We start from the raw sequence: 14911 nt of genomic DNA, 5'->3' as shown, positions 1-14911 counted from the left end.
CTTCATGGTGCACTGCATTTTTTCCTTGGGAATTTCCTTATTTATAGAAATTATTTCACTATACCAGCAGATGAAATTATCCTTATGTCCATTTAGCAATTAAATGACATGTTTCTTAAAGCAGGCTATAGTTTCAGACAAGTACAAAGGAATGTGCTGGTTGAGGTGACTGAAGTGGGTCCACAAGTGCACTTGCAGGCAGGCAGATCTGGTGGCCTGAGTCCAATCCTACTACCCAGCAGTGCAGGTTTACTTAGACTGTTTCTATATTGCAAATGTAAGGATGGTCTCCAGTTGTCCCCACGGTTGAAAATTATCTTGCCTCATTCACTATGAAAAGTTGAGGGCCAAATATCTCTTTAAGGATTATATATGCCAGTGCATTCACAGAGGCATTTTTGTCCTCCCACAACAGCACAAACATCTGGAGGCTGAAGCTCAAGTCATTTACATCAAATGGCATCATATGAAAGAGGCAGCTGTGCCAACAGGAGAGGCCATATGTAACCTGAGTAGTTTTCATTTCCTGCACAGATGGGTGAAAATTACTAAACACTGCTCAGCCTTGAGAAAACACCTGGTACTCAAGGACATTTTCATATTGAAACACCAAATTGAATGGTTTTAACTAAAAATCAAGATTTTTCCATAACACCAAAACAAGAGCTCTATTAAATGCAAAGGGGTGTTTCATGATTAAGATTAAAGATGCAAGTGACAAGATGCCTACAATCATTTCCTCCTTGCTTTTCTACTAGAGGTGCTACTGGAGCTGAGACAACTAGGCAGATGGTAACAATGCCTATTCCAGGAGTATTTTAAGGTATCAAATTCTAGTTTAAGACTCTATACCCCTGTGACTTGGGACTCTAACGCTGGCTGACACACCAAATGGGTGTTGAAAGACATCATTGTTTCGCTGGAGCTCAAGTCTCAACACTTCTTGGCTGCACTAAGGATTGAACCCAGGAGTGTTTTACTGCTGAATTACATCCCATTCTTTTCACTCATTTTACCTTGAGACAGGGTTTCATTAGGTTTCCAAGGCTGGCCTCAAACTTGCAATCCTCCTGCCTCAGCCTTCTGAGTAGCTTGAGTTTGCAGATGGGCACCACTGTGTCCACCTCTGAACCATACCATTTCAATGAAATCTAAATGACATGTTAGATACTGCTACAAAAAGATTCTGTAAAACCAACTGACCAAGAAGAACCCTGGATCTGAGTTGGATTATAATACTAAAGCATCACTTCTAGCTATTATTTTCAATTTTGGTTAAAAACAAAACAGTATCTTTTGCTTTCTGTTAACTACAAGCCAAATGTAACTTCCCCTCTCCAGCAAGTCAGGGATCCACATTTATCAAAGAATGACCACAAATATGCAAGCAACACTGCCACCCAGCGACCTGTCAACTCGTAAAGCATGTAACTAAACATCATAGAAGTTTCCTATCCCTCATTCTTGAAGATCCCAAACCCTTCTTTGTGAACTCTAGAAACCATTTCCAGTTTCAGAATTGAACATTTTTAACATGATCATAATGCTTTCTACTACTGACAATCCACAGCACTGAGCTGCTCTCAGTGGGAAGCATTCTACAGGTTTCAGAATGGCAAAACACAGTCTGCCTCCTGCTAATCTCACCTATGAAATTTATCTTTAATCCAAAATACTCATCCTTTCGTGACAATTTATGTTCCTCATTGATATGAATGCTGCTTCAATCACATCTTAGAGGAAAGCAAAAAGAGTAGCTATTTCATTTACTTAAGTGCAGGAATACAAATGTCTCAAAAAGTCCAAAACACTTAAGAAGTTTTATTGAAAATGATAAAATACAGAAACACCAGATTCTCATTTTAAAGTAAAAATGACAGCCATCTTCCAGAACTTTTCTAATACTGCACCAAAAACAAAACCAAGTTCCAGATCCAAAAGAACAAATGAACCTGCTGGTAAATTTTTCTCATGGTTCTAACCCCTACCTTCTTAATTTTTCTAAATTTTACATTGACCTGGTTCTAGAATGAGTAGCACTGAAAAAAACTGATTAATATTTGTGAGAACTGGACTTTCTTCAAATTAAAAAAAAAAAAACACGCATACACGCACACACCCTATTCAAACTCAGAGGAAAATATACATTTGTTCATTAAAGCTCACCTGCTTTAGATTATTTTTTTTTTCTCTTCACACATTAGCATCGTAAGCCAATGTTTGATCCATGCCGCAAAAACTGTACAAAACGAAAAGATCTGTTAATTCCCAAGAGAAACCTGAAGACAAAAGCAAAAGCCTTATGCTACAAAAGAAAAATAAAATGTACTGGGGCGGTGGAGTCGGCTCAGATGAATAAGCACCACAAGGATGATGAAGAAAATTTTTGTACAAACATACGCAAGAATATAAAAGTCCAAAAATGAGCATTAAACATCCATTTTCCTGCAGAAATAATTTTGTCAGATAACTTGACTCAGAAACAAATGCTTGGATTTTAATTAACAGAATCTCAATTGTCCCCTATGTTACCCGTTGTATTAGAGCCTCATTTTGGAGCTCTTCCTCCCTTCTCATGGTGCAGACCCCTGATCAGAGGCTCCTTTCGACAATTCCCACAGAAGATAATCTTGGTGTGTTTTGGATCTGTCTTTGGAAAGCTGCCATCTGCCTTTCCACCCTAACACTGGGACTAACTCCAAACCCTAGGAAGTCCCTTCATGCTTTTGAGTTGTACTAAAACAAACGTTTAGCACAGAGATTTCTTTAAGGCTATAAACTTTACAAGTTGGTCCCATTAAACAATGACCTCAAGGCAGGAGTTTTTCAAACTGCATGAATCAAACACTTGCACATTTCAACAGAATACAGTTTACATTCATCTCTAAGTTTGAGATTAAGAAACTATTAGCTGGTTTCCAACTGGTTTCAATACTGGTTTGAAGTTTGAATAATTTTACTGTGTAGACATTAAATATTTTGTTTAAATATTAAACATTAAATCTTTTCCTGACTATCCAGACAGAAATAGAGAAAGCAGAAACAACAGGCAAGAGAAGAAACAGTCTAACAGACTTGTGACTTCTACACCATCTGTAACAAGGGGAGGGATTTCAGCATGGGTTTCAAAAATGCCTGGAAGCTGGTTTCTATAAATTCACCTCTACTTGGCATAAACCAATTTTTTTCTACAAAAGGTATCTCTTTCTTACAAAGGGAGAAGAAACCAAAAAAATAAGAACTGGGGTGGTCTCCTGTTGGGTGATGAAAGGGCCAGTATTACACTCATTTAATAACATCTAGTGAGTGTTCTGTAGCAATGAAGAAATTGTCATTTTACCTTGCATGGAGTCCTTGCGACACATAAGAGCTCTTCCTGAGAAATTAAGAACTTTAATCCTGGCTATTCCCAAAGGACATCTTGAGCCTGGTTTAGGTACTCAAGAAGATAAAGATTTCCTGCTAGCAGGAAGCCATCCTCTATTAACTTGTAGGCTTACTGCACAATAATTTAAGCACCAGACAAATTGGCTATTTCAGTAAATCTCAATGTCACTTGCCCATATATTCTCAATTAATCATTCACTGTTTTTGAAATTAACATTTAACAACTCAACTTCTTAATAGTATCTTGCCTTTTTTTTTAAAAAAAACTACAGAGGTTATCAATGCTGAGTCCAGCTGACACTGCACTTCCTCAGGATTAATTAAAGGATGCTTGCTTCTCCCATAGGCAATTTGCAGATGGGTAAGCTCACAATCTTTTTCACTATCAAAGTTAATTAAGCTGTAAACACTGCGGAACAACCTGGTTTATCAACTCTGCAAGGGAGACCAAGGAGCAACATTAGAAGGAAAAAACCTTTTCTTTGTATTTTCATTGCATTTACCTGAGGCACAGAGAGCCACATGCTATTTATAGCCAGTCACATGCTGGCTATATAATCAACACAGCTATGTTGAATTGACAACTAATACACACATTTCATAGCCTCTGTTAAATTTTTTAGGAAGAGGCTTAAGCTAATGCTTTCTTTCCTCCTGCTCTCCAATCACATATAGTCCCCACTGTAAACAGCTCAAATCCACAGACTAGGCTGTGACTCCCTCTTTCTCATCTTTTTCAACTCAAGAATGTTCTCCAAGTTTATGAATGGCTTACAAAGTGACAGATGACTTCAGTCACCCTTACACATACATACAGCTTCTATACTTGCCTTTGAGGAGACTAACACTCCTTTAATAAGCCTGCTAGGTGCTTTTCCCTTAAGACAAGCTTCCTTGGCAAAAAGTTGAAGTCAATAAATGGCTACCCAAAATGAGAGTCCCACCCCAAGTCACAGGTGGAGATATTATTACACCCGTTTCATAAAACTTTCAAGTCCCTATACTAAGCAAGTAGGCTCATCACTAAACACAGGAGCCTTCTAAATTTGACAACTGTAGTGTAGAAACTGGTTTCTAGAGTTCCATCTCTTCTTCTGTGCTAGCAGCTGTTTCCAAACTAGTGTAAAGAGGCATCCCTGTTTGCCGAGGTTCCAAGAACAGTTCAGTCCTCTGCGGGAAGGCAGTGCCAGCAGATACATGTTTAGTTTGGCTCTCCCCCGTGTAGTTCTTAGCATTAGATGATGGCTTTGGCTTATCAGAAAGGAGTTCAGGGAGAGGTTTCCAGAGCACAAGCTCCATGGAAGGACGGCTCCTAAAATACAAAATAGATTTTTATCAGGAAGGCACTAAAATACATAAAGTCTCACAGTTCTGTAATTTTTTTTGGGGGGGAGGGGCTGACTGAGGAACCAAACAACTAGGGTTTCACATGTGCAAGACAAGTGCTCTACCACTGAGCTATATCCCCAAACCTATATATGTTCTTAACCAAACCAACTAGTTGTACTGATGCTGTGGTTACAAAGCAATATAAACATCCAATGTAGAAAACAGAGTCTTTGATTTAATGATGTAATTTTGGTGAGGGGCGGGGTATTGAACCCAGAGACATGTTATCACTAAGCTACATCCTCAATTCTTTTTTAAGACAGTTGCTGAGGTTCCCTGACCTTGTGATCCTGATGATTCAGCCTCCTGAGTGGCTGGGATTACAGGTGTTCACCATTATGCCTGACTAATGTTATTATATTTTTAATGGCAGATGTGGGTAACTATCTCCTATACCCCACCAATGCTGAACCCAGAGCCTCAAGCATGCAGTGCACTCACTCTACCACTGAGCCACACCCTCAGCCCTATGGGTGAATTATAGCAAATCATTATAAACAAAAATGAAACAGTGGACCAACATATTAAAGTATCTCACATGCCTTTTGCTTAGTACAGTTATAAAGGATAATGCTTTGCAGTTAAGCCAAAATAATCTGTCATGCACATTCAGTCACATATTCTCCCAAACCTAGTAGTAGTGCAAGTTTCTGGGATCCAAGGCAAGTAAAGCAAAAATACAACACAATAAAGGACAACCCCAAAGGCTAGCTTCTGGAAAACTGCCAAGAGCAGCAGGTGCTCTGTTTCAGGCTCCAGGGCAAGGTGACCTGCTTAGTTTTGGCTAAACTATTTAATCTCCCCTCAGTACTCGTAGTTAATTATAAACTCAAGCCAGGGTGCTATTGCAAAGCTCTGTGATCTAACACCAAGTAGCAGTCGAACCTCAGTGTCATAAGGCAATAATGCCTTATTTCTTTGGTATCAAGGAGACTAGCATCCTATGAGGCTTTTTTGGACACCCAAAATTCACCTTTATTGGGTACCAAGTGTATACATGGTCTTTTGTAGACTATACTAAAATGGTACTTTAGAACTTGTCTACTACTGTATGCAATATATAATAACTACTTTAGATTGTCCAGGCTCAGGGACTACAGGATTATGGAGGTAATCACTATAGTTTTTTTTTTTTTTTTTAAAGTTGTAAATGGATCTTTTAATTAATTAATTAATTAATTGATATGCCATACTGAGACTCGAACCCAGGGCTTCACACATGGCAGGCAAGTGTTCTACCATCAAGCTCCAACTCCAGCCCCCCCATTAGTTTTTATATTAATGGGTCCCAGGCCACTTTGCTTTTTAGGTTTTTGTGTTTGCATCCCAGTTTTCCTTCCTTGACCTCTGCTATAGTCATTATTCCTCTACCAGGAGTGAGTCTGTTCTGTTCTCACTTGCTCTTTCTCTGCTTCTACTCTGATAATCTAGACAACCAGAAAACTAAGTTTATTAAACCATGTTTTACTTTTTTTCCCCCCATGGTATTAGAGATGGAACTCAGGGCACTCTACCACTGAGTCATACCCCAACCCCTTTTGGTTTTTATTTTCAGACAGGGTCTCATTAAATTGCCAAAGGTGGCCTCAAACTTGTGATCTCCTGCCTTAGCCTCCTGAGTCACCGAGATTCCAGGTGTGTGGCCTGGTTTAAACTATGTCTTAAATTAAGAGCAAAAGAGCTCTGCTAAAGGCCCTGAGAGGCTACATTCTTAGTCAAGAATATGGGCTCTGGTTTGTGGCCTTTGTGATAACTATTTGGAATCCTGGGACACTTTATTTTCTTTGCTGCCTAGGTCTCTATGGTGTTTCTGAAAAACAGAACCAGATAGACCAGAAGTTTCAAAATTAGGTTCCTATATCCTACCATGAGAATTTAAGAGAATGAACTCTCTTGTCAGTTTTCCCTTTCACAAATATTAAACTGCCGGGCATTTCAGAGCTTAAGAACGAACTCAGGAGGAAGACAGCAAGGTAGCCTCTTCTACATACTTCAAACTCTGCTTGCACAACACTGTGCTCACCCACAATCAACTAAGAAAAAGCCTGTCTCCAACCTGCGATGAATATAAACCCACTCTGCTCTCACTTGCCCGGTGAGAAGAAGGTGAAAAGCTGACTAGGACAGGATGAACAGTGTCTAGACTAGATACTGGGCTTCCCTTTCAAGATCATAATTAAATGGAAACCAGATATCAAAACTCACATAGACTCAATCATCTTCTTTGTAAAGACTTCATCAAATTCTCTCTTCAAACCTGTTTTCATGGTGTCAGAAAGGACAAGACTGGGGAGATGGTTAACATTTCTGTCAGCTTCGACTTCTTCATCTTCGTCAATTATTCTAAATAAATTTAGGCAGGAGCAAGAAAAGAAAAAATATTTAGTCAAGTTATTACATATTCTTCTAGAAACTAGACAACATTTCAAAAATAAACAAGATAAAAGCAACAGGTGTTACAACAAAAGATCAAATTAGGCTACACCTCAGTTTAACACAAAGATGGGCCAGGTGCGGCGGTGCATGCCAGCAGCTAGAGCAGCTGAGGCAGGAGGATCTCAAGTTCAAAGCAAGCTTCAGCAATTTCTGTCTCTAAATAAAATATAAAAAAGCGGGGCTGGGGATGTGGTTCAGGGGTAGTGCGCCCGCCTAGCACAGGAGGCACTGGGTTCAATCCTTAGTACCATATAAATGTAAAATACAGATATTGTGTCCACCTAAAACTAAAACATAAATATTTAAAACAAATATATAAAAAAAGGCTGGGGATATGGCTTAGTGGTTGATTTAACCCAGGGGCACTCAATCTATAGTACAAAAAATAAAAACAAAAAGATCAAATGATGTCAATGGAAAATTACGTATGGAAGAGTTGTTTAACATTCCATTTAATAAAAAAGTTTTACAAACAATGGAGTAAAATATGAAGAACGTGTCCCAGAGAATTATTTCATAAACCAAAATAAATATTTATAGATTGTAAATAAAAATGTTTAGTACAGTTCTATGACAACTCACTTTAACATTTAAAGGGTACACTTTGGATTCCCTGATCTTTATAGTCTTCCTGAGAGGCTGAGGATCACAGTTATTACCAAATGGTTAACTCGACTAGCTTAAAAGAGAAGTGACATTATAAAGGAGCAGCAGCAAGTTAGTTATGTGTGCTGTCCACTTACCTGTCCTCAATCTCCTGAAGCCTCCTTCGGGCAACTTCACATTGTGGTTCTCCAGATGTCTGATCCATTTCTTCAAAAACAGCATCCAACATTCCAGGTACAGAAAGGCCACTAGTGCATGGATTTACTCCATGACCCTCTACATCCTGATGCGTACAGAGAATCCAATTATTTGGACCAGCACAAAGTTCTGCTTCAGTAAGTCGTTTCTTTCTTACTGGACACCTGAGAAAAAGAAAGGAGAAAAAAAAAAAAAAAAGGAAGAAAATTCAATAAAAACTCCAATCATCTCTATCTGTAACCAAAATCTTTATTTGGTTAAATTATTTTTTTGACATTGTGTTAATATAAGATAGGAAGTTATCCATTTCCCTGCCTGTTGACTCTCAGTCTCCCTAAGACACTTTACTGTTCTTCACCAACTGAGCATCAGCAAGATTTTACCTATTAAGATTATAAGCATTCAATGAGGGAACTTAAAAGAGGTGGCACATGCCTGTAATCCCAGTGGCTCAGAAAGCTGAGGTAGGAGGATTCTGAGTTCAAAACCAGCCTCAGCAAAAGCAAGGTGCTAAGCAACTCAGTGAGACCCTGTCTCTAAATAAAATACAAAATAGGGCTGGGATATGGCTTAGTAGTCAAGTGTTCTCGAGTTCAATCCCAACTACCCTCCCACCCCTGACAAAAAAAAGAGGCTGGGGTTGTGCCTCAGTAGTAGAGCGTTTGCCTAGCATATGTAAGGCACTGGGTTTGATTCTCAGTACCACATACAAATCAATGAATAAAAATAAAGGTTCATCCACAACTAAAATTAAAAAAATAAATAAAAAATTGTCTCTAGTTATTTGGTTCTGGAAAGGTCAAGCAGGAAGCAAAGAAACCAAAAACGACAAAGCAGCAATTCAGAACCAGCTATACTCTGTTAATTGCTGCTGTTCCCTCAAACACACAGGGTAGTAGGCTGGCATACAGCCTATATCTCCTTAGGGCAAAAATGTATGCCTGGCATGTTCCAAGTATTACAAGTGCAGGTGACATCACTGATTTTTTAGTTCCTCCAAAATGTCACAAAATGTCCCTGATAACAATGGGGTCCACTTTTCTCTTATGTTGTAACATACTCCTCTATTTTCTGGACAAATTTGCATTTCACAGAGATCTTAAAATTCAACAAACCCAACTTCCTCCTTTTGTAGATTTGGAAGTTAGGACACAGAAAAGTTAAACTGGCCCCTCCAAAGTATCACAGTAAGGTAATGAGTTGCACCTTGGGGTCCAGATCCCAGAGTTCCTGAATCACACCTCTATGTCATTTTCACTACATCGATCTACCTCCTTCAAGAAGTTCAAGTGCTTGTTCAAGCTTTTACTGTAAACCTGTATTTGCAAGAGTTCATGGTATGCCCAGAGTTTATCTGAAGCAACTAAAATAGACAAGTGGCCCTATTTGTTGCCTGGGCATCAGCAAGTGCAATCTCAAGACCAGAACACAGCTCTGTAACCAAAAAAATCATTAATGGCTACCACAGCTTCTGACTTGCTAAATCAAGGGTCAAAGGAAGTTGCATGTATTTTAAGACTTACTAAGGACTGAAAATCAACATTAAAGTCTCCATCAATATAAAATCTGCCAAGTAATAATGCTCTCTTGAGATGGTGGTGCACGTCTATCATCCCAGCGGCTTGGGAGGTGGAGGGAGATCACAAGCTCAAAATCAGCTCAGCAACTTAGTGCTGACCCTGACTCTATTTAGCCACACCTCCTCCCAAGGCCTCAGTCTCTCTATTCATAAAAAGTGGGTTTTTTGGGGGGTGTGGTATTGAGTGTTGAACCCAGGGCCTTGCACATGCTAGGCAAGTGCTCTACCACTGAGCTACCCCAGGCCTTTTTGAAACAATAGCAAAGTTCCCCAGGCTGGTCCTGAACTCATGATTCTCCTGTCTCAGTCTTCTAAGCAGCTAGGATTACAAGTGTGGATCACCATGCCTGGCAGTTTCCACACAATAAAATTTTTATTGTATTTAAACACTGGAACTAAGCAAAAGCCAAAAGTGGGCTAAGGCTATAGCTCAGTGGTAGAATGTTTGTTTCAATCCCCAGCACCACAAACAAAGAATAAAAATTTTTTGCATCATTCACAGCAATTTCAAGAAAGAACAAATATTATCTGGTCTAGTGGCTTTTAAACTAAGGCAACCTTTAAATCTACTGTTCCATAAAACTGTAACAAACTTAGAAGGTGTCTGATGAAAAAAACAAGAAAAAGAGGGACTGGGGATATAGCTCGGTTTGTACAGTGCTTGCCTCACAAGCACAAGGCCCTGGGTTCAATCCCCAGCACGGGGAAAAAAAAAGAAATTCACATGCAAAGTTAAAAAATGAAGGGCAAATTTGAGGCAAAACTTTTTCTTTTGTACTGGGAATTTAATCCAGGGGAGCTTTACTACTAAGCTACATCCCACTCTTTTTTACTTTTTGCGAGAGGGTTGTGGCTAAGTTGCTGAGAGCTTCACTAAATTGCAGAGGCTGTCCTCAAACTTGTGAGCTTCCTGTCTCAGCCTCCTGAGTGCCGGGATTACAGGCAAGCACCACTGTATAGAGCTGAGGTAAACTTTTTTTTTTTTTTTTTAATTTTTCTTTTTTGGTACAAGATTGAACCCAAGTGCGCTTAACAACTAACTGAGCCACAACCCCAGTCCTTTTTCTTTTGAGATAGGGTCTCCCTAAGTTGCTGAGGGTGGTTTTGAACTCTTGATCCTCCTGTCTCAGCCTCTCAAGTCGCTGGAATCATAGATGGGTGGCGCCTGGCAATGAGATCAACTTTTACAATATACATATAAACTATAAATTTCCTTAACTGAGACTTCTTATAAATCGAGAAAAAAACCCCAATAAGCCAATAAAAAATTCGAAGAAATACGAACAATCTATATAAGATGAAACACAAATAGCTTAAGTGAAAAGATGTTCAGTAAAATTAAAACATGTGACTCAATTTCTTTCACTTTTAATAATAAAATCCTACATAAAGTATATCAAACACAATTTAATGAGTAATTACAAAATAAACATCTATAAAAATATCATGTAAGATACAGAACTCTGGGGCTGGGGTTATGGCTCAGTGGTAGAGCACTTGCCTAGCAGGTGAGGCACTGGGTTTGATCCTCAGCACCACATACAAATATATAATAAAATAAATGTATTGTGCCCATCTACAACTAAAAATTTTTTTAAAAAAAGAATTCTACTGCATGAATTTGTAATTTATTTCATCTACTTCACTCTACAGGACACTGGGGTTATTTCCAGTCCTAAGCTATCATGAACAAGGATGCTGGGAACTTTCTTGTACATGGCCTCCTACGTGCTTATGTATGAACTTCTGTGAGGTACACTCAGGAGGGAATTGTTGGGTAAAAGGATATATGTGCCTTTGACTTTGTGAGAGAACGCCAAACTGTTTTCCCAAGTGTTTACACCAATTTACAAACTCACTCATAGTGCTTGAGAGTTCCTGGTGCTCCACATCTGCTTCAATTTAGTGGCAGAGTCCTCTGAATCATAATATGATTTCCCAAAAGACTAATGAGATTGAACACCTTTTCATTTGATTGGTCACTTGGATATCCTCTTGGGGCACTTTCTTACTCTTTTTTCCTTTAGACTGACTATGAGTTACAACTTTTCAACTATCAGTTAAGCAGCAATCAAACAGTTTGAAAATACAGTTCAGTGAGAAGATGGAGAAAAAGGCATTCCCACTATTAATAGGAGTATAAACTATCAATAACTCTTTTTTAAAACTTAAAATGCACACACGTTAAGATCCAGTAATCCCACATCAAGGAATCCATTCATCAGGCTGGGATGTAGCTCAGTGGTAGAGCACTTGCCTAGCATGCACAAGGCCCTGGGTTAGATCTGCAGCAGGGCAAAACAACAAAACAACCATTCATCCACTTGCAAACACAAAGAACTTCAAAAGAATAGACACGATAGACTCCTTCATAAGAGCAAAATATAGAAACAACTTAGAGACTAGTTATCTACACCTAATCCTCCCAAAAAAAGGGTAGAACTTTATGTGCTGATAAGGAACAAGCTACAGCAGAGTCAAATGAAGGACCAATGTGTTATGCACTGTGAGCAGTATCTATGCAAAAACAATAACAACAACAAAAAAAAAGCATATACAATTACAAACTTATAAATGTCTATAGACTATCTTCCAAAGAAGAAACAGGTAACAGGGATGCCTCTGGGAGAACTGAGAGGTACATGTAGCACTTTTCAATATGTATCCTTTTACTTGGATCTGTAATCCTACTAATGTTAACATAGTTTAAAATCCAAATATTACAACTCGTTACAGAGTGAAGCTTGCCTCTGATATGCCAGTCACCCTTTTCTGTGCCTAAAAGGAAACCCATGTTATCAGTTTCTTCTGCCTGCTTCCAGACGCGCATCTGTTTCACCTTTTCACTTAAAAAAGTTTAAGACAGACCTATTTTAAATTAACAGTAACCATAAAATGAACAAACGGCCCCTGAGACTTACTCATCATCCTCCGCCTCTCGCTTGTGTTTCTTTTTACAGTGAACGGAAACACTGTTGAAACAAACAAAAACCAGTCAATTGAGCAACCTGTGTGGGCTTCAGTTTCCAGCATCCCGCTCTCTCCAGCCAACAATCCTGCTCACCCGCCACACACCCAGTGTCCCCTTCCTTGCTGAGTGGGATGGAGACGGGTCACAAGGTCAGTCGGGTAATGCTGGGTGGTCCCGACAAAACCAGAGACACTGACATGGAACCTTGCCGTTTTGTCAAGGTAATGGGAGATTAGGGAGACCACTCTGGAGGCCGTCGGTGCAGGCGGTGCGCTCGGCACTCCTTCCGGACCCATGTCTGTCCCCGCACTGCCGACGAGGAACCGAGCGTCCGAGAGGCACTCAAAGTTGTCACCACCTGCGGCCGCGCTGCGGTCGGCAAGGGGAGCGCGCCGAGTACGCCGAGGGGACACTCGGGCTCAGGTCGCCCGGGTTCCAATCGGAAAAGTCTCACTTCTCCGGGGCGCAGCCGGCCGAGGCTCCGCCTGGATTCCCGGGCTGGGCGACCTCCGGCGATCTACGGTTAACGTCTCCGGGATCAGCTCCTCCTCCGTACGCGGGGCTGGGAAGCCTCCCGCGGAGGGTGCTGGGGAGGGTTAACGAGCCCGCCCGCCCCGCGCCCGCCGGGCTCCTCACCGTCCGCGCGCCGCGCTCCCGCCGGGGCAGCTCGGGGCGGCGCGGGGTCCCGGCCGCGGGGCCAGCTCCGAGTCGTCGGCTCCCGGCGCGAAGGCCCGGCCGGGGAAGGCCGGCGGCGGCTGCAGGAAGTCCGAGCTGCCGCTCAAGGGGAGGCCGCTGAAGGGCCGGCCAAGCGCTGCCATGGCCGGAGAGTCGAGGAAGCTGCGACCGCGGCCCCGGCCACCCGCGTCCCCAGGCCCGGCAGCTGCCGCCACTGCGACTGCCGAGAGGCGCCAGCCTCCAAGCCCGCTTCGACCCCACGTCACGCCTTCTAGAACCCTCCACCCCGGGCCGCCCAGGGGCACGCCGGGATTTGTTGTGTGTGGAGGGAGAGTCTCCGCCGCGAGGGATGCTGGGAGTTGTGGTCCTTGCAGACTACAAGCAAGATGGCTGCCCCAGACTCGGTCGTGCGGCTTGAGGATACCCAGCCCTAGCCAGCCTCTAGTGTGAGAGGTGTTCGAATCCTCGGTCCTCAAGGAAAGTCTCTGTACCTCAGTTTCCTCGGTAATGAAACGGAATATCAACAGTATTTATCTTCAGGGGCCGAAGTGAGAAGTGAATGAATTAAAGCCTCTAGGACTTGGTGGGAGTAATACTGGTAGGGCGCCTGCTCTGCATACACATGACCCTCGGTCACTCAGTAGCACCTCAAAAATATGAAGAAAATATCTAGAGCCCTTGGAACACAGCCCAGCACACATGCACTCAATATAACTGTCAATTCCTTCTGTGTTTTAATGTAAATGAACTTGGTGATGCCTTAGAGGGAACAGCATGGAGGATCAGCTGAAACCTCAGAATGCTTGTGAAAGGTACTTTTAGCTTCCCCCTGGAACATCCAGAAGTGACAGGCAATGCCTCTTGATTAAGCTTGGCAGACGGCTAGTACAGTTGATCCACCTTCATTACTGATCATGCCTTTGGGGGGAGTATACTGGGGTTGAACCCAGGGGTGCTTTACCACCAAGACATCCTCAGTGTTTTTGTTGCTGATGTTTTCTCGAAGTTATTGAGGTTGACCTTGAACAACCTCCCCAATTGCTGGGATTACAGGTTTGTGCAACTGTGCCTGGCAATTAGGCCTCATTTTTAAAATGTCTTGAATGGCGCCATCATCCAATCTGCCTTAAGTATTTGACATTGTCAGTTTCCTTCAGCGAAAACCACATAGAATAAAGATGGATTTAATGACTGAATAAAGTGAGGGAGTGGCTCATCTAAAGAGATTCTTAAAGGATTTAGTGTTGCTTTAAGTCTTTGGGGGAAGGTTTGAGAAACTGATGTGACTCCATTTTTGAAAACAGCATCTTCCTCAAAGCCTGTCTAAGAAAGGGGGCCTGACCCTTGTCCTTGGAAAATCCCACCCTGCTGAGTTGTTTGTGTCCGCAAATAACAGGAGAGATCTGTGGTGCCAGGTGTCCTGACTCAGTTAGCATGCACACCCCTCCTGTCTTAAACTAATCAGTTCAAACGAATCCTCCTCTTGTACTAACCAATCACCCCTACCCAATTTGTTCCCGCCAGGGAATGTGCTAATCAAAGTTAAGAGTTGTTGTTTGATTTTCCCGCGGTGTGAAATGATTTGCTGTATGATGTTGTGACGCAACCTATAAAATATAAATATTTATATAAATATAAAATATAAAACCTATAAAATCTCACTGAACAAA

The 14911-nt window shown here is 41.4% G+C and overlaps 1 protein-coding gene across 2 annotated transcripts; it reads right to left on the bottom strand.

Moving 5' to 3' along the window:
* Positions 1 to 1801: 1801 nt before the first annotated feature.
* On the bottom strand, positions 1802 to 13535 carry Ccdc117 (coiled-coil domain containing 117). 2 transcript variants are annotated; one of them, XM_076837256.2, is made up of 5 exons: positions 13203 to 13535; positions 12517 to 12567; positions 7956 to 8180; positions 6982 to 7119; positions 1802 to 4699 (listed from the first exon to the last, which is right to left on the bottom strand). In XM_076837256.2, the coding sequence occupies exons 1-5, from the start codon at positions 13382 to 13384 to the stop codon at positions 4462 to 4464; spliced, it is 834 nt and encodes a 277-aa protein (XP_076693371.1). In that variant the 5' UTR covers positions 13385 to 13535; the 3' UTR covers positions 1802 to 4461. The 2 variants fall into 2 exon arrangements, with proteins under 2 accessions (XP_076693371.1, XP_076693379.1); XM_076837264.2 differs by lacking the exon at positions 13203 to 13535 and adding an exon at positions 11779 to 11880 and having other exon boundaries at positions 12517 to 12546.
* Positions 13536 to 14911: the final 1376 nt, after the last annotated feature.

Source organism: Callospermophilus lateralis, chromosome 1 (assembly GCF_048772815.1).
Source record: "Callospermophilus lateralis isolate mCalLat2 chromosome 1, mCalLat2.hap1, whole genome shotgun sequence".
Lineage (NCBI taxonomy): Eukaryota > Metazoa > Chordata > Mammalia > Rodentia > Sciuridae > Callospermophilus > Callospermophilus lateralis.
This window is presented reverse-complemented; position numbering and strand designations above follow the sequence as displayed.